The 23,598-nt window shown below is 51.9% G+C and overlaps 1 protein-coding gene and 3 long non-coding RNA genes across 14 annotated transcripts in view; 2 read left to right on the top strand and 2 right to left on the bottom strand.

Moving 5' to 3' along the window:
- The window catches only part of LOC128077406 (unconventional myosin-Vb-like), a 35,665-nt gene extending 19,007 nt beyond the window's left edge, over positions 1-16,658 (top strand). The window contains exons 6-10 of one of the 2 annotated variants that reach the window (XM_052676532.1): positions 419-630; positions 4,460-4,541; positions 8,900-9,139; positions 15,711-15,905; positions 16,564-16,658. In XM_052676532.1, the coding sequence (XP_052532492.1) occupies positions 419-630; positions 4,460-4,541; positions 8,900-9,139; positions 15,711-15,857 (681 nt within the window). In that variant the 3' untranslated portion in view covers positions 15,858-15,905; positions 16,564-16,658. The remainder of the gene's footprint in view (positions 1-418; positions 631-4,459; positions 4,542-8,899; positions 9,140-15,710; positions 15,906-16,563) is intronic. The other variant, XM_052676531.1, reaches the window with a different exon arrangement.
- Positions 9,366-13,702, bottom strand: LOC128077410 (uncharacterized). The gene is made up of 2 exons (XR_008204985.1): positions 13,520-13,702; positions 9,366-9,471 (listed from the first exon to the last, which is right to left on the bottom strand). It is a non-coding gene; the product is annotated as an uncharacterized LOC128077410 (long non-coding RNA).
- Positions 15,792-18,321, bottom strand: LOC128077409 (uncharacterized). 10 transcript variants are annotated; one of them, XR_008204978.1, is made up of 8 exons: positions 18,286-18,321; positions 17,571-17,616; positions 17,231-17,310; positions 17,071-17,110; positions 16,971-17,030; positions 16,762-16,821; positions 16,564-16,652; positions 15,792-15,905 (listed from the first exon to the last, which is right to left on the bottom strand). It is a non-coding gene; the product is annotated as an uncharacterized LOC128077409 (long non-coding RNA). The 10 variants fall into 10 exon arrangements; XR_008204980.1 differs by lacking the exon at positions 18,286-18,321 and having other exon boundaries at positions 17,211-17,310; positions 17,571-17,634; XR_008204977.1 differs by lacking the exon at positions 18,286-18,321 and having other exon boundaries at positions 16,564-16,666; positions 16,757-16,821; positions 17,571-17,634.
- Positions 18,322-22,367: 4,046 nt separating this feature from the next.
- Positions 22,368-22,561, top strand: LOC128077413 (uncharacterized). The gene is made up of 2 exons (XR_008204991.1): positions 22,368-22,414; positions 22,495-22,561. It is a non-coding gene; the product is annotated as an uncharacterized LOC128077413 (long non-coding RNA).
- Positions 22,562-23,598: the final 1,037 nt, after the last annotated feature.

The following is a 23,598-nucleotide window of genomic DNA, read 5'->3' as shown; positions in this document are numbered from 1 at the left end:
GCTCATTAGCGACCTGCCAGGACCTGTTGGAGGACCTCATTAGGCTCATTAATGACCTCATTGGAGGACCTCATTAAGCAGAGTCATTAGGCTCATTAGCGACCTGCCAGGACCTATTGGAGGACCTCATTGGAGGACCTCATTAAGCAGAGTCATTAGGCTCATTAGCGACCTGCCAGGACCTTATTGGAGGACCTCATTGGAGGACCTCATTAAACAGAGTCATTAGCGACCTGCCAGGACCTATTGGAGCACCTCATTAGGCTCATTAATGACCTCATTGGAGGACCTCATTAAGCAGACTCATTAGGCTCATTAGCGACCTGCCAGGACCCGTTGGAGGACTGGACGAGAAGCAATTAAAACCAAGCTTTAATTACATCTAACGAGGCGCTTCCTTGTTCCGTTTCCCTTCCAGGACCCGGCGCACTTCCGGTTAGGCCGCACCAAACTCTTCTTCCGGTCCTCCCAAGTCGCCTATTTAGAGAAGCTGCGGGCGGAGCGGCTCCTGGCGGCCGCCATTTTGATTCAGGCGACGTACAGGGGGTGGTTGCAGAGGCGGGACTTCCGGCGGAAGCGGCTGGCGGCCGCCATCTTGCAACGTCACATCCGGGGCTTTTTGGCGCGCAGGTGAGGCTGAGGGGGGAGGGGTTGAATGGGCGCTAATGAGGGGTCCTGGCAGCTGCATAATGAGGCTCATTAGGCTCTAATAATTGCTAATAATTAATGAAGGGTCCTGGCAGCTGCGTAATGAGGCTCATTAGGCTCTAATAATTGCCTCTAATTAATGCAGGGTCCTGGCAGCTGCATAATGAGGCTCATTAGCTTCTAATAATTGGCTCTAATTAATGCAGGGTCCTGGCAGCTGCATAATGAGGCTCATTAGGCTCTAATAATTGGCTCTAATTAATGCAGGGTCCTGGCAGCTGCATAATGAGGCTCATTAGAGTCTAATAATTGCTAATAATTAATGAGGCATCCTGGCAACTGCGTAATGTGGCTCATTAGGTTTTAATGAGGGGCTTTGATTAATGAGGGGTCCTGGCAGCTGCATAATGAGGCTCATTAGACTCTAATAATTGGCTAATAATTAATGAGGGGTCCTGGCAGCTGCGTAATGAGGCTCATTAGCCTCTAATAATTGGCTCTAATTAATGCAGGGTCCTGGCAGCTGCATAATGAGGCTCATTAGAGTCTAATAATTGCTAATAATTAATGAGGCATCCTGGCAACTGCGTAATGTGGCTCATTAGGTTTTAATGAGGGGCTTTGATTAATGAGGGGTCCTGGCAGCTGCATAATGAGGCTCATTAGACTCTAATAATTGGCTAATAATTAATGAGGGGTCCTGGCAGCTGCGTAATGAGGCTCATTAGCCTCTAATAATTGGCTCTAATTAATGCAGGGTCCTGGCAGCTGCGTAATGAGGCTCATTAGGTTTTAATAAGGGGCTTTGATTAATGAGGGGTCCTGGCAGCTGCATAATGAGGCTCATTAGGCTCTAATAATTGCTAATAATTAATGAAGGGTCCTGGCAGCTGCGTAATGAGGCTCATTAGGCTCTAATAATTGGCTCTAATTAACGCAGGGTCCTGGCAGATAGATAAAATAACTCCTAATAGGCACTTAATAGCACTCCTAATAGGCTCTAATTACAGCAGGGTCCTGGCAGCTGCATAATGAGGCTCATTAGCCTCTAATAATTGGCTCTAATTAATGCAGGGTCCTGGCAGCTGCGTAATGAGGCTCATTAGCCTCTAATAATTGCTAATAATTAATGCAGAGTCCTGGAAGCTGCGTAATGAGGCTCATTAGGCTCTAATAATTGCTAATAATTAATGAGGGGTTCTGGCAGCTGCATAATGAGGCTCATTAGCCTCTAATAATTGGCTCTAATTAATGAGGGGTTCTGGCAGCTGCATAATGAGGCTCATTAAGCTCTAATAATTGGCTCTAATTAATGCAGGGTCCTGGCAGCTGCATAATGAGGCTCATTAGCCTCTAATAATTGGCTCTAATTAATGCAGGGTCCTGGCAGCTGCATAATGAGGCTCATTAAGCTCTAATAATTGGCTCTAAATAATGCAGGGTCCCGGCAGCTGCATAATGAGGCTCATTAGACTCTAATAATTGCTAATAATTAATGAGGGGTACTGGCAGCTGCGTAATGAGGCTCATTAGACTCTAATAATTGCTAATAATTAATGAGGGGTCCTGGCAGCTGCATAATGAGGCTCATTAGGTTTTAATGAGGGGCTTTGATTAATGAGGGGTCCTGGCAGCTGCATAATGAGGCTCATTAGCCTCTAATAATTGGCTCTAATTAATGCAGGGTCCTGGCAGCTGCATAATGAGGCTCATTAGCCTCTAATAATTGCTAATAATTAATGAGGGGTCCTGGCAGCTGCGTAATGAGGCTCATTAGCCTCTAATAATTGGCTCTAATTAATGCAGGGTCCTGACAGCTGCATAATGAGGCTCATTAGCCTCTAATAATTGCTAATAATTAATGAGGGGTCCTGGCAGCTGCATAATGACGCTCATTAGGCTCTAATAATTGGCTCTAATTAATGCAGGGTCCTGGCAGCTGCGTAATGAGGCTCATTAGGTTTTAATGAGGGGCTTTCATTAATGAGGGGTCCTGGCAGCTGCATAATGAGGCTCGTTAGTCTCTAATAATTGGCTCTAATTAATGCAGGGTCCTGGCAGCTGCATAATGAGGCTCATTAGCCTCTAATAATTGGCTCTAATTAACGCAGGGTCCTGGTAGATAGATAAAATAGCCCCTAATAAGCACTTAATAGCACTCCTAATAGGCTCTAATTAGCGCAGTGTCCTGGCAGCTGCATAATGAGGCTCATTAGCCTCTAATAATTGCTAATAATTAATGCAGAGTCCTGGAAGCTGCGTAATGAGGCTCATTAGGCTCTAATAATTGCTAATAATTAATGAGGGGTTCTGGCAGCTGCATAATGAGGCTCATTAGCCTCTAATAATTGGCTCTAATTAATGAGGGGTTCTGGCAGCTGCATAATGAGGCTCATTAAGCTCTAATAATTGGCTCTAATTAATGCAGGGTCCTGGCAGCTGCATAATGAGGCTCATTAGCCTCTAATAATTGGCTCTAATTAATGCAGGGTCCTGGCAGCTGCATAATGAGGCTCATTAAGCTCTAATAATTGGCTCTAAATAATGCAGGGTCCCGGCAGCTGCATAATGAGGCTCATTAGACTCTAATAATTGCTAATAATTAATGAGGGGTACTGGCAGCTGCGTAATGAGGCTCATTAGACTCTAATAATTGCTAATAATTAATGAGGGGTCCTGGCAGCTGCATAATGAGGCTCATTAGGTTTTAATGAGGGGCTTTGATTAATGAGGGGTCCTGGCAGCTGCATAATGAGGCTCATTAGCCTCTAATAATTGGCTCTAATTAATGCAGGGTCCTGGCAGCTGCATAATGAGGCTCATTAGCCTCTAATAATTGCTAATAATTAATGAGGGGTCCTGGCAGCTGCGTAATGAGGCTCATTAGCCTCTAATAATTGGCTCTAATTAATGCAGGGTCCTGACAGCTGCATAATGAGGCTCATTAGCCTCTAATAATTGCTAATAATTAATGAGGGGTCCTGGCAGCTGCATAATGACGCTCATTAGGCTCTAATAATTGGCTCTAATTAATGCAGGGTCCTGGCAGCTGCGTAATGAGGCTCATTAGGTTTTAATGAGGGGCTTTCATTAATGAGGGGTCCTGGCAGCTGCATAATGAGGCTCGTTAGTCTCTAATAATTGGCTCTAATTAATGCAGGGTCCTGGCAGCTGCATAATGAGGCTCATTAGCCTCTAATAATTGGCTCTAATTAACGCAGGGTCCTGGTAGATAGATAAAATAGCCCCTAATAAGCACTTAATAGCACTCCTAATAGGCTCTAATTAGCGCAGTGTCCTGGCAGCTGCATAATGAGGCTCATTAGCCTCTAATAATTGCTAATAATTAATGCAGGGTACTGGCAGCTGCATAATGAGGCTCATTAGCCTCTAATAATTGCTAATAATTAATGCAGGGTCCTGGCAGCTGCATAATGAGGCTCATTAGCTTTTAATAATTGGCTCTAATTAACGCAGGGTCTTGGCATATAGATTAAAATAACCCCTAATAGGCTCTAATAGGTTCTCATTTATGTAGCTCATTAATTAACCACTCTAATAGCTTTTAATAACGAAACAAGGTAATGAATTCAGTCAATTAGGTCTCATTAATGATCGCTAATTAGCAATTAATTGGAGTTTTCTCACCCACCCCATTGAAATCAATGGCCGGGCCTCCTAAATCTCAGCCCTAATTAGCACAGCTCATTAATTAGCCTCTCTAATAACGACCCAAGGCAGGGAATCCACCCAATTAGCGTTGATTAGCGGCTAATTCATGGCTAATTAAGCTGCATTTCCTCCTCCTCAGGCGCTACCAGAAGCTGCGGGCGGCCGCCATTAAGATCCAGGCCTTCGTTAGGGGCGCCTTAATTAGGAGCAATTACCAACAGGTGAGGCTTCGTCAGCTCCTTAATTAACGAGCGCCGCGCAGCCCCATAGGAACCCATAGGACCCCATAGGACCCATAGGGACCCATAGGAACCCATAGGAACCCATAGGGACCCATAGGGACCCATAGGAACCCATAGGAACCCATAGGGACCCATAGGGACCCATAGGAACCCATAGGAACCCATAGGGACCCATAGGAACCCATAGGGACCCATAGGGACCCATAGGACCCCATAGGGACCCATAGGGACCCATAGGGACCCATAGGGACCCCATAGGACCCCATAGGAACCCATAGGGACCCATAGGACCCCATAAGACCCCATAAGACCCCATAGGGCCCCATAGAAACTCCATAGGGACCCATAGGGCCCCATAGGGACCCATAGGACCCCATAGCAACCCATAAGACCCCATAGGGACCCATAGGGACCCATAGGACCCCATAGGACCCCATAGGAACCCATAGGGACCCATAGGGACCCATAGGGACCCATAGGAAGCTATAGGGACCCATAGGGACCCATAGGACCCCATAGGAACCCATAGGGACCCATAGGGACCCATAGGAACCCATAGGGACCCATAAGGACCCATAGGAGCCCATAGGGACCCATAGGAACCCATAGGACCCCATAGGAACCCATAGGGACCCATAGGAACCCATAGGAACCCATAGGGACCCCATAGGACCCCATAGGACCCCACAGGACCCCATAGGGACCCATAGGGACCCATAGGACCCCATAGGACCCCATAGGAACCCATAGGGCCCCATAGAAACTCCATAGGGACCCATAGGGCCCCATAGGGACTCATAGGAACCCATAGGAACCCATAGGGACCCATAGGGACCCCATAGGACCCCATAGGAACCCATAGGGACCCATAGGACCCCATAAGACCCCATAAGACCCCATAGGGCCCCATAGAAACTCCATAGGGACCCATAGGGCCCCATAGGGACCCATAGGAGCCCATAAGACCCCATAGGACCCCATAGGGACCCATAGGGACCCATAGGAACCCATAGGGACCATAGGGACCCATAGGGACCCATAGAATCTCATAGGGCCCCATAAAAACTCTGTAGAATCCAATAGGATCCCATTGAAACCCCATAGAGCCCCATAGGAACCCCATAGAAATGCCATAGAACCCCATAGAGCCAAATAGGACCCCATAGAACTCAATAGGGCCCCATAGAAACCCCATAGGATCCCATAGAACCCAATAGAATCCTATAGAACCCCATAGGGCCCCATAAAAACCCCATAGAGCCCCATAGAACCCCATAGGGCCCCATAGGACCCAATAGGCCCCCATAGAACCCAATGGAGCCTTATAGAACCCCATAGGGCCCCATAAAAACCCCATAGAGCCCCATAGAACCCCATAGGGCCCTCTAGAACCCCATAGGCCCCCATAGGCCCCCATAGAACCCAATAGGCCCTCATAGAAACCAATAGGACCCCATTGAGCCCCATAGGGCCCCATAGAACCCAATAGAGTCCCATAGAACCCCATAGGACCCCATAAAAACCCCATAGGATCCCATAGAACCCACTAGGCCCCCATAGAACCCAACAGGCCCCCATAGAACCCAATAGGCCCCCATAGAACCCATTAGGCCCCATCGAAACCCCATAGAACCCCATAGGGCCCCATAGAACCCAATAGGGCCCCATAGAACCCAATAGGGCCCCTTAGAAACCCCATAGGATCCCATAGAACCGAATAGAGTCCCATAGAACCCCATAGGCCCCCATAGAACCCAATAAGGCCCCATAGAACCCCATAGAAACCCCATAGGGCCCAACAGAACCCCATAGAACCCAATAGGGCCCCACAGAACCCCATAGGATCCCATAGAACCCAATAGGCCCCCATAGAACCCCATAGAACCCAAAGGGCCCCACAGAACCCCATAGAACCCAATAGGCCCCCATAGGCCCCCATAGAACCCAATAGGCCCCATAGAACCCAATAGGCCCCATAGAACCCAATGGAGCCCCATAGAACCCCATAGGGCCCCAGAAAAACCCCATAGAGCCCCATAGAACCCCATAGGGCCCTTTAGAACCCCACAGGCCCCCATAGAACCCAATAGGCCCCCATAGAACCCAATAGGCCCCATAGAAACCCCATAGAACCCCATAGGGCCCCATAGAACCCAATAGGGCCCCTTAGAAACCCCATAGGATCCCATAGAACCGAATAGAGTCCCATAGAAGCCCATAGGCCCCCATAGAACCCCATAGGCCCCCGTAGAACCCCATATGGGCCCCATAGAACCCAATAGGACCCCATAGAACTCAATAGGCCCCCATAGAAACCCCATAGGACCCCATAGATCCCCATAGGGCCCCATAGAACCCCATAGAAATGCCACAGAACCCCATAGAACCAAATAGGACCCATAGAACTCAATAGGGCCCCATAAAAACCCCATAGGATCCCATAGAACCCAATAGGGTCCCATAGAACCCCATAGGCCCCCATAGAACCCCATAGGCCCCCATAGAACCCAATAGGCCCCATAGGCCCCCATGGAACCCAATAGGCCCCCATAGAACCCAATAGGACCCCATAGAAACCCCATAGAACCCAATAGGCCCCCATAGAACCCAATAGCACCCCATTGAACCCCATAGAAACCCCATAGAACCCAATAGGCCCCCATAGAACCCAATAGGACCCCATAGAAACCCCATAGCACCCAATAGGGCCCCACAGAGCCCCATAGAACCCTATAGGGCCCCACAGAACCCCATAGAACCCTATAGGCCCCCATAGACCCCCACAGGCCCCCATAGGCCCCCATAGGCCCCCATAGAACCCATTAGGGCCCCATAGAAACCCCATAGAACCCAATAGGGCCGCATAGAACCCCATAGAACCCAATCGGACCCCATAGAAACCCCATAGAACCCAATAGGCCCCCATAGAAACCCCATAGAACCCCATAGCACCTCATAGAACCAAATAGAGCCCCATAGAACCCCATAGGGCCCCACAGAACCCCATAGAACCCATAGAACCCAATAGGACCCCATAGAACCCAATAGGGTCCGATTGAACCCCATAGAACACCATAGAACCCCATAGGGCCCCATAGAACCCAATAGGGCCCCGCAGAACCCAATAGAACCCAATAGGACTCCATAGAACCCCATAGGGCCCCATAGAACCCCATAGAGCCCCATGGAACCCCATAGGACCCCATAAAAACCCCACAGTCACCCATAGAACCCCATAGGCCCCCATAGAACCCAATAGGCCCCATAGGCCCCCATAGAACCCCATAGGGCCCCACAGAACCCCACAGAACCCCATAGGGCCGCATAGAACCGAATAGGACCCCATAGAACCCTATAGGGCCCCATAGAAACCCCATAGAACCCAGTAGGCCCCCATAGGCCCCCATAGAACCCAATAGGGCCCCATAGAACCCAATGGGGCCCCATAGAACCCAATGGGGCCCCATAGAACCCCATAGCACCCCATAGAACCGAATACAGCGCCATAGGCCCCCATAGAACCCAATAGGACCCCATAGGCCCCCATAGAACCCAATAGGCCCCCATAGAACCCAATAGGCCCCCATAGAACCCAATAGGGCCCCATAGAAACCCCATAAAACCCCATAAGACCCCATAGGCCCCCATAGAACCCAACAGGCCCCCATAGAACCCAATAGGCCCCATAGGCCCCCATAGAACCCCATAGGCCCCCATAGAACCCAATAGAGCCCCATAGAACCCAATAGGCCCCAGAAAAACCCCATAGAGCCCCATAGAACCCCATAGGGCCCTTTAGAACCCCACAGGCCCCCATAGAACCCAATAGGCTCCCATAGGCCCCCATAGGGCCCGACAGAACCCCATAGAACCCAATAGGACCCCATAGAAACCCTATAAGACCCAATAGGACCCCATAGGCCCCCATACAACCTCATAGGACCCCACAGAACCCCATAGAACCCAATAGGGTCCCACAGAACCCCATAGGCCCCCATAGAACCCAATAGGACCCCATAGAACCCAATAGGCCCCACAGGCCCCCATAGAACCCAATAGGCCCCCATAGAACCCAATAGGCCCCCATAGGGCCCCATAGAACCCAACAGGCCCCTATAGGCCTCCATAGGCCCCCATAGAATCCAATAGCCCCCATAGGCCCCCATAAAACCCAATAGGCCCCCATAGAAACCCCATAGGCCCCCATAGAACCCAATAGGCCCCTGTAGGCCCCCATAGAACCCAATAGGCCCCTGTAGGCCCCCATAGAACCCAATAGGCCCCCATAACCCCTCCCCCCTTCCCGCCTTTTCCTCCCCCCGCCGCCATGTCGGCAGGCCCGGGCCGAGCGCAGCGCCGTCACCATTCAACGTCACTTCCGGGGTTTTGCGGCCCGTTTCCGGTACCGGCGCCTCCGCGCTGCCGCCATTACGTTGCAATGCTTCTACCGGCGGCGGGCGGCGCGGCGGCGCCTGGAGGAGCTGCGATCCCAGCGGGGATCGAAGGGCGGCGCCGAGCGGCTGGGAGCCGGCATGGAGCAGAAGGTGGTGCAGCTGCAGCGCAGGATCCACCAGCAGGTGGCGCTACCACGGCGGCGCCATGGGGGCCTATGGGGTCCTATGGGGTCCTGTGGGGTTTTATGGGGTTTTATGGGGTCTTATGGGGTTCTATGGGGTCTTATGGGGTTTTATGGGGTCCTATGGGGTCCTATGGGGTTTTATGGGGTTCTATGGGGTTTCTATGGGTTCCTATGGGGTCCTATGGGGTCCTATGGGGTTCTATGGGGTCCTATGGGGTTCTATGGGGTCCTATGGGGTTCTATGGGGTTTTATGGGGTTCTATGGGGTTCTATGGGGTACTATGGGGTTCTATGGGGTTTTATGGGGTCTTATGGGGTTCTATGGGGTTTCTGTGGGGTTCTATGGGGTTCTATGGGGGATTTATGGGGTCCTATGGGGTTTTGTGGGGTTTATGGGGTTCTATGGGGGATTTATGGGGTCCTATGGGGTCCTATGGGGTTCTATGGGGTTCTATGCGGTTTTATGGGGTCTTATGGGGTTCTATGGGGTCCTATGGGGTTCTATGGGGGATTTATGGGGTCCTATGGGGTTTTGTGGGGTTTTATGGGGTTCTATGGGGCATTTATGGGGCCTTAAGGGGGATTTATGGGGTTCTATGGGGTTCTATGGGGCCCTGTGGGCTCCTATGGGGTCCTATGGGGTCCTATGGGGTTCTATGGGGTTCTATGGGGTTTTATGGGGTCTTATGGGGTTTCTGTGGTGTTCTATGGGTCCCTATGGGGTTTCTATGGGGTTTTATGGGGTTCTATGGGGTTTCTATGGGGCCCTATTGGGTTTTATGGGGTTCTAAGGGGGATTTATGGGGCCTTATGGGGTTCTATGGGGTCCTATGGGGTTCTATGGGGGATTTATGGGGTCCTATGGGGTTTTATGGGGTCCTATGGGGGATTTATGGGGTTCTATGGGGTCCTATGGGGTTCTATGGGGGATTTATGGGATTCTATGGCGTTCTATGGGGTCCTATGGGGGATTTATGGGGCCTTATGGGGAATTTATGGGGTTCTATGGGGCCCTGTGGGGTCCTATGGGGTCCTATGGGGTTCTATGGGGTTCTATGGGGTTCTATGGGGTTCTATGGGGATCTATGGGGGATTTATGGGGTCCTATGGGGTCCTATGGGGTTCTAAGGGGGATTTATGGGGCCTTATGGGGTCCTATGGGGTTCTATGGGGCCCTGTGGGGTCCTATGGGGTCCTATGGGGTTCTATGGGGTTTTATGGGGTCCTATGTGGTTCTATGGGGTTCTATGGGGCCTTATGGGCTTCTATGCGGCCCTATGGGGTTCTATGGGGTTCTATGGGGTTTTATGGGGTCCTATGGGGTTCTATGGGATTCTAAGGGGTTCTATGGGGGATTTATGGAGCCTTATGGGGTCCTATGGGGTTCTATGGGGGATTTATGGGGTTCTATGGGGTTCTATGGGGGATTTATGGCGTCCTATGGGGTTCTATGGGGGATTTATCGGGTCCTTATGGGGTCCTATGGGGTCCTTATGGGGTCCTATGGGGTTCTGTGGGGTTTTATGGGGTCCTGTGGGGGATTTATGGGGTTCTATGGGGTCCTATTGGGTTCTATGGGGTTCTGTGGGGGATTTATGGGGCCTTATGGGGTCTTATGGGGTTCTATGGGGCCTTATGGGGTTCTGTGGGGTTTTATGGGGTTCTGTGGGGTTCTATGGGTCCCTATGGGGTTTCTATGGGGTTCTATGGGGGATTTATGGGGCCTTATGGGGTCCTATGGGATTCTATGGGGCCCTGTGGGGTCCTATGGGGTTCTGTGGGGTTTTATGGGGTTCTATGGGGTCCTATGGGGTTTTATGGGGTTCTATGGGGCCTTATGGGGTTCTGTGGGGTTTTCTGGGGTCCTATGGGGTTCTATGGGGGATTTATGGGGTTTTATGGGATTCAATGGGGTTCTATGTGGTTCTGTGGGGTCCTATGGGGTTCTATGGGGTTCTAGGGGGCCTTATGTGGTTCTATGGGGTGTTATGGGGTCCTATGGGGTTCTATGGAACCTTATGGGGTTCTATGGGGTTTCTGTGGGGTTCTATGGGGTTCTATGGGGGATTTATGGGGTCCTATGGGGTTTTGTGGGGTTTATGGGGTTCTATGGGGGATTTATGGGGTCTTATGGGGTTCTATGGGGTTTCTATGAGGTTCTATGGGGTTCTATGGGGTTCTATGGGGGATTTATGGGGCCTTATGGGGTCCTATGGGGTTCTATGGGGGATTTATGGGGTTCTATGGGGTTCTATGGGGTTCTATGGGGGATTTATGGCGTCCTATGGGGTTTCTATGAGGTTCTATGGGGTTCTATGGGGTTCTATGGGGGATTTATGGGGCCTTATGGGGTCCTATGGGGTTCTATGGGGGATTTATGGCGTCCTATGGGGTTCTATGGGGTTCTATGGGGGATTTATGGGGTTCTATGGGGTTCTATGGGGGATTTATGGGGTCTTATGGGGTCCTATGGGGTCCTATAGGGTTCTATGGGGACCTATGGGGCTCTAACTGGGATTTATGGGGTCCTTATGGGGTCCTATGGGGTCCTTATGGGGTCCTATGGGGTTCTGTGGGGTTTTATGGGGTCCTGTGGGGGATTTATGGGGTTCTATGGGGTCCTATTGGGTTCTATGGGGTTCTGTGGGGGATTTATGGGGCCTTATGGGGTCTTATGGGGTTCTATGGGGCCTTATGGGGTTCTGTGGGGTTTTATGGGGTTCTGTGGGGTTCTATGGGTCCCTATGGGGTTTCTATGGGGTTTCTATGGGGTTTTATGGGGTTCTATGGGGTTCTATGGGGGATTTATGGAGTTCTATGGGGTCCTATGGGGTTTTATGGGGTTCTATGGGGCCCTGTGGGGTCCTATGGGGTTCTGTGGGGTTCTATGGGGTCCTATTGGGTTCTATGGGGTTCTATGGGGCATTTATGGGGTTCTATGGGGGATTTATGAGGTCCTATGGGGTCCTATGGGGTTCTATGGGGCCTTATGGGGTCCTGTGGGGTTCTATGGGGGATTTATGGGGTTCTATGGGGTTCTATGGGGGATTTATGGGGTTCTATGTGATTCTATCGGGTCCTATGGGGTCCTATTGGGTTCTATGGGGACCTATGGGGCTCTAAGGGGGATTTATGGGGTCCTTATGGGGTTCTGTGGGGTTTTATGGGGTCCTATGGGGTCTTATGGGGTTCTATGGGGTCCTATGGGGTCCTATGTGGTCCTATGGGCTTCTATAGGGCCTTATGGGGTTCTGTGGGGTTCTATGGGGTTTTATGGGGTTCTATGGGGTCCTATTGGGTTCTATGGGGCCTTATGGGGTTCTATGGGGTTCTGTGGGGTTCTATGGGGGTTTTATGGGGTTCTATGGGGTTCTATGTGGTCCTGTTTGGCCTTATGGGGTTCTATGGGGTTTTATGGGGTCCTATGGGGGATTTATGGGGTCCTGTGGGGTCCTATGGGGTCCTATTGGGTTCTATGGGGCTCTATTGGGGTTCTGTGGGGTTTTATGGGGCCTTATGGGGTCCTATGTGGTGCTCTGGGGTTCTATGGGGGATTTATGGGGCCTTATGGGGTCCTATGGGGTTCTATGGGGTTTCTATGGGGTTCTATGGGGTCCTATGGGGTTCTATGGGGCCTTATGGGGTCCTATGGGGTTCTATGGGGGATTTATGGAGTCCTATGGGGTTCTATGGGGGATTTATGGGGCCTTATGGGGGATTTATGGGGTTCTATGGGGCCCTGGGGGGTCCTATGGGGTTCTGTGGGGTTCTATGGGGTCCTATGGGGTTCTATGGGGTTTTATGGGGTCCTATGGGGTCCTATGGGGTTTTATGGGGTCCTATGGGGTTTTATGGGGTTCTATGGGGCCTTATGGGGTTCTGTGGGGTTTTATGGGGTCCTATGGGGTTCTAAGGGGTTCTATGGGGTTCTATGGGGGATTTATGGGGCCTTATGGGGGATTTATGGGGTTCTATGGGGCCCTGTGGGGTCCTATGGGGTCCTATGGGGTCCTATGGGGTTCTATGGGGTTTTATGGGGTCTTATGGGGTTCTATGGGGTCCTATGGGGTCCTATGGGGTCCTATGGGGTTCTATGGGGTTCTATGGGGTTTTATGGGGTTCTATGGGGGATTTATGGGGTCCGATGGGGTTCTGTGGGGTCCTATGGGATTCAATGGGGTTCTATGGGGGATTTATGGGGTCCTATGGGGTTTTGTGGGGTCCTATGGGGTTCTATGGGGCATTTATGGGGCCTTATGGGGTCCTATGGGGTCCTATGGGGTTCTATGGGGGATTTATGGGGTCTTATGGGGTTCTATTGGGTTCTATGGGGTTTCTATGGGGTTCTATGGGGGATTTAGGTGGTTCTATGGGGTACTATGGGGCCTTATGGGGTTCTGTGGGGTTTTATGGGGTCCTATGGGGTTCTATGGGGGATTTATGGGGTTCTATGGGGTTTTATGGGGTTCTATGGGGTTCTATGGGGTTCTGTGGGGTTTTATGGGGTCTTATGGGGTCCTATGGGGTTCTATGGGGGATTTATGGGGCCTTATGGGGGATTTATGGGGTTCTATGGGGTTCTATGGGGGATTTATGGGGCCTTATGGGGTCCTATGGGGTTCTATGGGGCCTTATGGGGTTCTGTGGGGTTCTATGGGTCCCTATGGGGTCCTATGGGGTTCTATGGGGCCTTATGGGGTTCTGTGGGGTTCTATGGGGTCCTATGGGGTCCTATGGGGTCCTATTGGGTTCTATGGGGTTCTATGGGGTTCTATGGGGTCCTATTGGGTTCTATTGGGTTCTATGGGGTTCTATGGGGTCCTATGGGGTCCTATGGGGGATTTATGGGGTCCTGTGGGGTCCTATGGGGTTCTGTGGGGTTCTATGGGAGATTTATGGGGTTCTGTGGGGTTTCTATGGGGTTTTATGGGGTCCTTATGGGGACCTATGGGGTCCTATGGGGTTCTATGGGGGATTTATGGGGTTCTATGGGGTTCTATGGGGTTCCTATGGGGTCCTATGGGGTTCTATGGGGTTCCTATGGGGTCCTATGGGGTTCTATGGGGTCCTATGGGGTTCTATGGGGTTCCTATGGGGTCTTATGGGGTTCTATGGGGTTCTATGGGGGATTTATGGGGCCTTATGGGGTCCTATGGGGTTCTATGGGGTTCTATGGGGGATTTATGGGGTTCTATGGGGTTCCTATGGGGTCCTGTTGGGTTCTATGGGGTACTATGGGGGTTTTATGGGGTCTTATGGGGTTCTATGGGGATCTATGGGGGATTTATGGGGTCCTATGGGGTTTTGTGGGGTTTATGGAGTTCTATGGGGGATTTATGAGGCCTTATGGGGGATTTATGGGGTTCTATGGGGGATTTATGGGGTTCTATGGGGCCCTGTGGGGTCCTATGGGGTCCTATGGGGTTCTATGGGGGATTTATGGGGGCTTATGGGGTTCTGTGGGGTTCTATGGGGGATTTATGGGGTTCTATGGGGTTCTATGGGGTCCTATGGGGTTCTATGGGGCCTTATGGGGTTCTATGGGGTTCTATGGGATCGTATGGGGTCCTATGGTGTCTTATGGGGTCCTGTGGGGTCTTATTGTATTCTATGGGGTTCTGTGGGGTTTTATGGGGTCTTATGGGGCCTTTTGGGTGTCCTATGTGATCTTATTGTTTTCTATGGGATTTTATGGGATCTTATGGGGTCTTATGGGGTCCTATCGGGTCTTACAGGTTCTTATGGGGTCCTATGGGGTCCTATGGGGTCTTATGGTGTTTTATGGGGTCCTATGGGGTCCTATGGGGTCTTATGTGGTCCTATAGGGTGTATGGGGTCTTATGCGGTCTTATGGGGTCTTATGGGATCTTATAGGGTGTTATGGGGTCTTATGGGGTCCTGTGGGGTGCTGTGGGGTCTTATTGTGTTCTGTGGGGTCTTATGGGGTCTTATTTTGTTCTATGGGTTTTTATGGGGTCTTATAGGGTCTTATAGGGTTTTAAGGGGTCTTATGGGGTTTTTTCGGGTCCTATGGGGTCTTATGGGGTCTTATGGGGTCTTTTGGGGTCCTATGGGGTCCTATGGGGTTTTATGGGGTCTTAAAGGGTCTTATAGGGTGCTATGGGGTCCTATGGGGTTTTATGGGCTCTATGGGGTCTTATGGGGTTCTATGGGGTTCTATGGGGTTCTATGGGGTCCTATGGGGTCTGATGGGGTCTTATGGGGTCCTATGGGGTTTTATGGGGTCTTATGGGTTCCTATGGGGTGGTATGGGGTCCTATGGGCTTCTATGGGGTTTTATGGGGTCCTATGGTGTCCTATGGGGTATTATGGGGTTTTATGGGGTTCTATGGGGTCTTATGGGGTCTTATGGGGTCCTATGGGGTCTTGGGGGTCCTATGGGGTCTTATGGTGTCTTATGGGGTCTTATGGGGTCTTATGGGGTCCTATGGGGTCCTATGGGGTCTTATGGTGTTTTATGGGGTCTTATGGGTTCCTATAGGGTCCTATGGGGCCCTATGGGGCTTTGTGGCCGCTGTGTCCTTATGGGGTCTCTTATGGGGTTTCAGGAGCGATCCCATAAAGCCCTACAGGACGAGGTGGCCGGGCTGCAGAAGGAACTTCGGGATCGGGAACGGGATGAAGAGCGGCGCCTCAAAACCCTACAAGAGGAAATGGGGCGCCTGCGCAAGGTGTGGGGGGCTGCGACCCCATAAGGACCCCATAAGAAATCCTATAGGGAGCGGCGACCCCATAAAGCCAGCCTGGACCCTATAAAGGCAATGGTGACCCTATAAACCCATCCAATGCAACCCTGACCCTATAAAGCCAACCTTGACCCCATAACCCCAACCTTGGCCCTATAAACCCATCCATGACCCCATAACCCCAACCTTGACCCCATATCCCCAACCTTGACCCCATAAACTCAACCTTGGCCCTATAAAGCCAACCTTGACCCTATAAACCCAACCTTGACCCCATAACCCCAACCTTGACCCCATAAACCCAGCATTGACCCCATAAACCCAACCTTGGCCCTATAACCCCAACCTTGACCCCATAACCCCAACCTTGACCCCATAACCCCAACCTTGACCCCATAAACCCAACCTTGACCCTATAAAGCCAACCTTGACCCTATAAACCCATCCAATGCAACCCTGACCCTATAAAGCCAACCTTGACCCCATAACCCCAACCTTGGCCCTATAAACCCGTCCATGACCCCATAACCCCAACCTTGATCCTATAAAGCCAACCTTGACCCTATAAACCCAACCTTGACCCTATAACCCCAACCTTGACCCCATAAACCCAATGTTGACCCCATAAAGCCATCCCTGACCCTATAAAGCCAACCTTGACCCTATAAACCCATCCATGACCCCATAAACCCATCCATGACCCCATAAGGACAACCTTGACCCTATAAAGCCAACCGCGACCCTATAAACCCATCCAACCCATCCCTGACCCCATAAACCCAACCTTGACCCCATAAACCCAACCTTGGCCCTATAAACTCAACCTTGACCCCATAAACCCAACCTTGACCCTATAAACCCATCCAACCCATCCCTGACCCTATAAAGCCAACCTTGATCCTATAAACCCAACCTTGACCCCATAAACCCAACCTTGACCCTATAAAGCCAACCTTGACCCTATAAACCCAACCTTGACCCCATAAACCCAGCATTGACCCTATAACCCCATCCCTGACCCTATAAAGCCAACCTTGACCCTATAAACCCATCCAATGCATCCCTGACCCTATAAAGCCAACCTTGACCCCATAAAGCCATCCCTGACCCCATAAACCCAACCTTGACCCTATAAACCCAACCTTGACCCCATAACCCCATCCTTGACCCTATAAAGCCAACCTTGACCCTATAAACCCATCCCTGACCCTATAAACCCAACCTTGACCCCATAAACCCAACCTTGACCCCATAAAACCAACCTTGGCCCTATAAACCCATCCATGACCCCAAAACCCCAACCTTGACCCTATAAACCAAAGCTTGACCCCATAAAGCCAACCTTGATCCCATAAACCCAACCTTGACCCTATAAACCCAACCTTGACCCTATAAACCCAACCTTGACCCTATAAACCCAACCTTGACCCCATAAACCCAACCTTGACCCTATAAACCCAACCTTGGCCCTATAAACCCAACCTTGACCCTATAAACCCAACCTTGACCCTATAAACCCAACCTTGACCCTATAAAGCCAACCTTGGCCCTATAAACCCAACCTTGGCCCTATAAACCCAACCTTGGCCCTATAAACTCAACTGTGACCCCATAACCCCAACCTTGACCCCATAAAGCCAACCTTGACCCCATAAAGCCAACCTTGACCCTATAAACCCAACCTTGACCCTATAAACTCATCCCTGACCCCATAAACCCAACCTTGACCCCATAACCCCAACCTTGACCCTATAAACCCTATAAGCTGCTCCTGACCCCATAAGCTGGCCCCATAAGTGTGGGGCGGCCCCATAAGGCGGCCATCTTGGCCTCATAAGCTGACCCCATAAGCTGACCCCATAAGTGTGGGGCAGCCCCATAAGTGTGGGGCGGCCCCATAAGTGTGGGGCGGCCCCATAAGGCGGCCATCTTGGTTCCCATAAACTGACCCCATAAGCTGACCCCATAAGCTGACCCTATAAGCTGACCCTATAGGCTGACCCCATAAGTCCCCCCGGCCCCATAAGTGTGGGGCGGCCCCATAAGTGTGGGGCGGCCCCATAAGGCGGCCATCTTGGTTCCCATAAGCTGATCCCATAAGCTGACCCCATAAACTGACCCTATAAGCTGACCCTATAGGCTGACCCCATAAGCTGGCCCCATAAGTGTGGGGCGGCCCCATAAGTGTGGGGCGGCCCCATAAGTGTGGGGCGGCCCCATAAGGCGGCCATCTTGGCCCCATAAGCTGACCCCATAAGCTGACCCCATAAGCTGACCCTATAAGCCCCCCCGGCCCCATAAGTGTGGGGCGGCCCCATAAGTGTGGGGTGGCCCCATAAGTGTGGGGCGGCCCCATAAGTGTGGGGCGGCCCCATAAGGCGGCCATCTTGGCTCCCATAAGCTGACCCCATAAGCTGACCCCATAAGCTGACCCTACAAGCTGACCCTATAAGCTGACCCTATAGGCTGACCCCATAAGTCCCCCCGGCCCCATAAGTGTGGGGCGGCCCCATAAGGCGGCCATCTTGGTTCCCATAAGCTGATCCCATAAGCTGACCCCATAAACTGACCCTATAAGCTGACCCTATAGGCTGACCCCATAAGCTGGCCCCATAAGTGTGGGGCGGCCCCACAAGTGTGGGGCGGCCCCATAAGTGTGGGGCGGCCCCATAAGGCGGCCATCTTGGCCCCATAAGCTGACCCCATAAGCTGACCCTATAAGCTGACCCCATAGGCCGGCCCCATAAGCTGACCCCATAAGTGTGGGGCGGCCCCATAAGTGTGGGGCGGCCCCATAAGGCGGCCATCTTGGCCCCATAAGCTGACCCCATAAGCTGACCCCATAAGTCCCCCCGGCCCCATAAGTGTGGGGCGGCCCCATAAGTGTGGGGCGGCCCCATAAGGCGGCCATCTTGGCCCCATAAGCTGACCCCATAAGCTGACCCTATAAACTGACCCTATAAGCTGACCCTATAAGCTGACCCTATAAGCCCCCCCGGCCCCATAAGTGTGGGGCGGCCCCATAAGTGTGGGGCGGCCCCATAAGGCGGCCATCTTGGTTCCCATAAGCTGACCCCATAAGCTGACCCCATAAGTTGACCCTATAGGCTGACCCCATAAGCTGACCCTATAAGCCGGCCCCATAAGTGTGGGGCGGCCCCATAAGGCGGCCATCTTGGTTCCCATAAGCTGACCCCATAAGCTGACCCCATAAGCTGACCCCATAAGCTGACCCTATAGGCTGACCCCATAAGTCCCCCCGGCCCCATAAGTGTGGGGCAGCCCCATAAGTGTGGGGCGGCCCCATAAGTGTGGGGCGGCCCCATAAGGCGGCCATCTTGGTTCCCATAAGCGGGCGCAGGAGCTGCAGGAGGAGAACGAGGGCCTGAAGAGGGAGCTGCAAATGGCGGCAGGTAGGGGGCGCTTATGGGGTTATGGGGGGTTATGGGGTCGCTTATGGGGTTATGGGGTCGCTTATGGGGTTATGGGGTCGCTTATGGGGTTATGGGGTCGCTTATGGGGTTATGGGGTCGCTTATGGGGTTATGGGGTCAGGTATGGGGTTATGGGGTCGGTTATGGGGTTATGGGGTCGGTTATGGGGTTATGGGGTCAGGTATGGGGTTATGGGGTCAGGTATGGGGTTATGGGGTCACTTATGGGGTTATGGGGTCGGTTATGGGGTTATGGGGTCAGTTATGGGGTTATGGGGTCAGGTATGGGGTTATGGGGTCGGTTATGGGGTTATGGGGTCAGGTATGGGGTTATGGGGTCGGTTATGGGGTTATGGGGTCAGGTATGGGGTTATGGGGTCGGTTATGGGGTTATGGGGTCAGGTATGGGGTTATGGGGTCGGTTATGGGGTTATGGGGTCACTTATAGGGTCAGGTATGGGGTTATGGGGTCGGTTATGGGGTTATGGGGTCGCTTATGGGGTTATGGGGTCGGTTATGGGGTCAGATATGGGGTTATGGGGTCACTTATGGGGTTATGGGGTCAGTTATGGGGTCAGTTATAGGGTTATGGGGTTATGGGGTCACTTATAGGGTCAGGTATGGGGTTATGGGGTCGCTTATGGGGTTATGGGGTTATAGGGTCGGTTATAGGGTCGGATATGGGGTCAGGGGGTTATAGGGTCACTTATGGGGTCGCTTATGGGGTTATGGGGTCGGTTATGGGGTTATGGGGTCGGTTATGGGGTTATGGGGTCGCTTATGGGGTCAGGGGGGTTATGGGGTCGCTTATGGGGTCGCTTATGGGGTTATGGGGTCACTTATAGGGTCAGGTATGGGGTTATGGGGTCGGTTATGGGGTTATGGGGTCGCTTATGGGGTTATGGGGTCACTTATGGGGTTATGGGGTCACTTATGGGGTTATGGGGTCGGTTATGGGGTTATGGGGTCAGGTATGGGGTTATGGGGTCACTTATGGGGTTATGGGGTCACTTATAGGGTCAGGTATGGGGTTATGGGGTTATGGGGTCAGGTATGGGGTTATGGGGTCGGTTATGGGGTTATGGGGTCACTTATGGGGTTATGGGGTCACTTATGGGATTATGGGGTTATGGGGTCACTTATGGGGTCAGGGGGGTTATGGGGTCACTTATGGGGTTATGGGGTCACTTATGGGGTCGGTTATGGGGTTATGGGGTCAGTTATAGGGTCAGGTATGGGGTCAGGTATGGGGTTATGGGGTTATGGGGTCAGTTATGGGGTTATGGGGTTATGGGGTCGGTTATGGGGTTATGGGGTCACTTATGGGGTCGGTTATGGGGTTATGGGGTCACTTATGGGGTTATGGGGTCACTTATAGGGTCAGGTATGGGGTTATGGGGTTATGGGGTCACTTATAGGGTTATGGGGTTATGGGGTCACTTATGGGGTCAGGCATGGGGTTATGGGGTCACTTATAGGGTCAGGTATGGGGTTATGGGGTCGGTTATGGGGTCACTTATAGGGTTATGGGGTTATAGGGTCGGTTATGGGGTCAGATATGGGGTTATGGGGTCACTTATGGGGTCAGGGGGGTTATGGGGTCAGGTATGGGGTTATGGGGGCGCTTATGGGGTCAGATATGGGGTTATGGGGTTGGTTATGGGGTTATGGGGTCGGTTATGGGGTTATGGGGTCACCTATGGGGTTGGTTATGGGGTTATGGGGTCGGTTATGGGGTTATGGGGTTATGGGGTCACTTATAGGTTCATGTATGGGGTTATGGGGTTATGGGGTCAGTTATAGGGTCAGGGGGTTATAGGGTCGGGTATGGGGTTATGGGGTCACTTATAGGGTTATGGGGTTATGGGGTCACTTATGGGGTCAGGTATGGGGTTATGGGGTCGCTTATGGGGTTATGGGGTTATAGGGTCGGTTATAGGGTCGGATATGGGGTCAGGGGGTTATAGGGTCACTTATGGGGTCGCTTATGGGGTTATGAAGTCAGTTATGGGGTTATGGGGTCGGTTATGGGGTTATGGGGTCAGTTATGGGGTTATGGGGTCACTTATGGGGTCGCTTATGGGGTTATGGGGTCGGTTATGGGGTTATGGGGTCACTTATAGGGTCAGGGGGGTTATAGGGTCAGGTATGGGGTTATGGGGTCACTTATGGGGTTATGGGGTCACTTATAGGGTCAGGTATGGGGTTATGGGGTTATGGGGTCACTTATGGGGTTATGGGGTCGCTTATGGGGTTATGGGGTCACTTATGGGGTTATGGGGTCGCTTATGGGGTTATGGGGTCACTTATGGGGTTATGGGGTCGCTTATGGGGTTATGGGGTCAGGTATGGGGTTATGGGGTCAGGTATGGGGTTATGGGGTCACTTATGGGGTTATGGGGTCACTTATAGGGTCAGGTATGGGGTTATGGGGTTATGGGGTCGGTTATGGGGTTATGGGGTCCGTTATGGGGTCAGGTATGGGGTTATGGGGTCACTTATGGGGTTATGGGGTCGGTTATGGGGTTATGGGGTCAGGTATGGGGTTATGGGGTCAGGTATGGGGTTATGGGGTCAGGTATGGGGTTATGGGGTCACTTATGGGGTTATGGGGTCACTTATAGGGTCAGGTATGGGGTTATGGGGTTATGGGGTCGGTTATGGGGTTATGGGGTCAGTTATGGGGTTATGGGGTCACTTATGGGGTCATGGGGTCACTTATGGGGTCACTTATGGGGTTATGGGGTCAGGTATGGGGTTATGGGGTCAATTATGGGGTTATGGGGTCAGGTATGGGGTTATGGGGTCAGGTATGGGGTTATGGGGTCACTTATGGGGTTATGGGGTCGCTTATGGGGTTATGGGGTCAGGTATGGGGTTATGGGGTCGGTTATGGGGTTATGGGGTCGGTTATGGGGTTATGGGGTCGGTTATGGGGTTATGGGGTCGCTTATAGGGTCAGGTATGGGGTTATGGGGTCGCTTATGGGGTTATGGGGTTATAGGGTCGGTTATAGGGTCGGATATGGGGTCAGGGGGTTATAGGGTCACTTATGGGGCTGCTTATGGGGTTATGGGGTCAGTTATGGGGTCAGGTATGGGGTTATGGGGTCAGGTATGGGGTTATGGGGTCAGGTATGGGGTTATGGGGTCGGTTATGGGGTTATGGGGTCGGTTATGGGGTTATGGGGTCAGGTATGGGGTTATGGGGTCAGGTATGGGGTTATGGGGTCAGTTATGGGGTTATGGGGTCAGGTATGGGGTTATGGGGTCAGGTATGGGGTTATGGGGTCAGGTATGGGGTTATGGGGTCACTTATGGGGTTATGGGGTCAGGTATGGGGTTATGGGGTCGGTTATGGGGTTATGGGGTCACTTATGGGGTTATGGGGTCACTTATGGGGTTATGGGGTCACTTATGGGGTTATGGGGTCAGTTATGGGGTTATGGGGGCGCTTATGGGGTCAGATATGGGGTTATGGGGTCGGTTATGGGGTTATAGGGTTATGGGGTCACTTATAGGGTCGGTTATGGGGTTATGGGGTCACTTATGGGGTTATGGGGTCAGGTATGGGGTTATGGCGTCAGGTATGGGGTTATGGGGTCGGGTATGGGGTTATGGGGTCTGGTATGGGGTTATGGGGTCTGGTATGGGGTTATGGGGTCGCTTATGGGGTTATGGGGTCAGGTATGGGGTTATGGGGTCGGTTATGGGGTTATGGGGTCACTTATGGGGTTATGGGGTCACTTATAGGGTCAGATATGGGGTTATGGGGTTATGGGGTCACTTATGGGGTTATGGGGTCAATTATAGGGTCAGATATGGGGTTATGGGGTTATGGGGTCACTTATGGGGTTATGGGGGCACTTATGGGGTTATGGGGTCGCTTATAGGGTCAGGTATGGGGTTATGGGGTCAGGTATGGGGTTATGGGGTCAGGTATGGGGTTATGGGGTCAGTTATAGGGTTATGGGGTCAGGTATGGGGTTATGGGGTCGGTTATGGGGTTATGGGGTCAGGTATGGGGTTATGGGGTCGGTTATGGGGTTATGGGGTCAGGTATGGGGTTATGGGGTCAGGTATGGGGTTATGGGGTCGGTTATGGGGTTATGGGGTCGCTTATGGGGTCGCTTATGGGGTTATGGGGTCAGGTATGGGGTTATGGGGTTATGGGGTCACTTATGGGGTTATGGGGTCACTTATGGGGTTATGGGGTCAGGTATGGGGTTATGGGGTCGGTTATGGGGTTATGGGGTCGGTTATGGGGTTATGGGGTCACTTATGGGGTTATGGGGTCAGGTATGGGGTTATGGGGTCAC

Source organism: Tympanuchus pallidicinctus, unplaced genomic scaffold (assembly GCF_026119805.1).
Source record: "Tympanuchus pallidicinctus isolate F22 unplaced genomic scaffold, pur_lepc_1.0 scaffold150, whole genome shotgun sequence".
NCBI lineage: Eukaryota > Metazoa > Chordata > Aves > Galliformes > Phasianidae > Tympanuchus > Tympanuchus pallidicinctus.
Note: the sequence above shows the minus strand (reverse complement) of the source record. Positions and strands in the feature narration are given on the sequence as shown.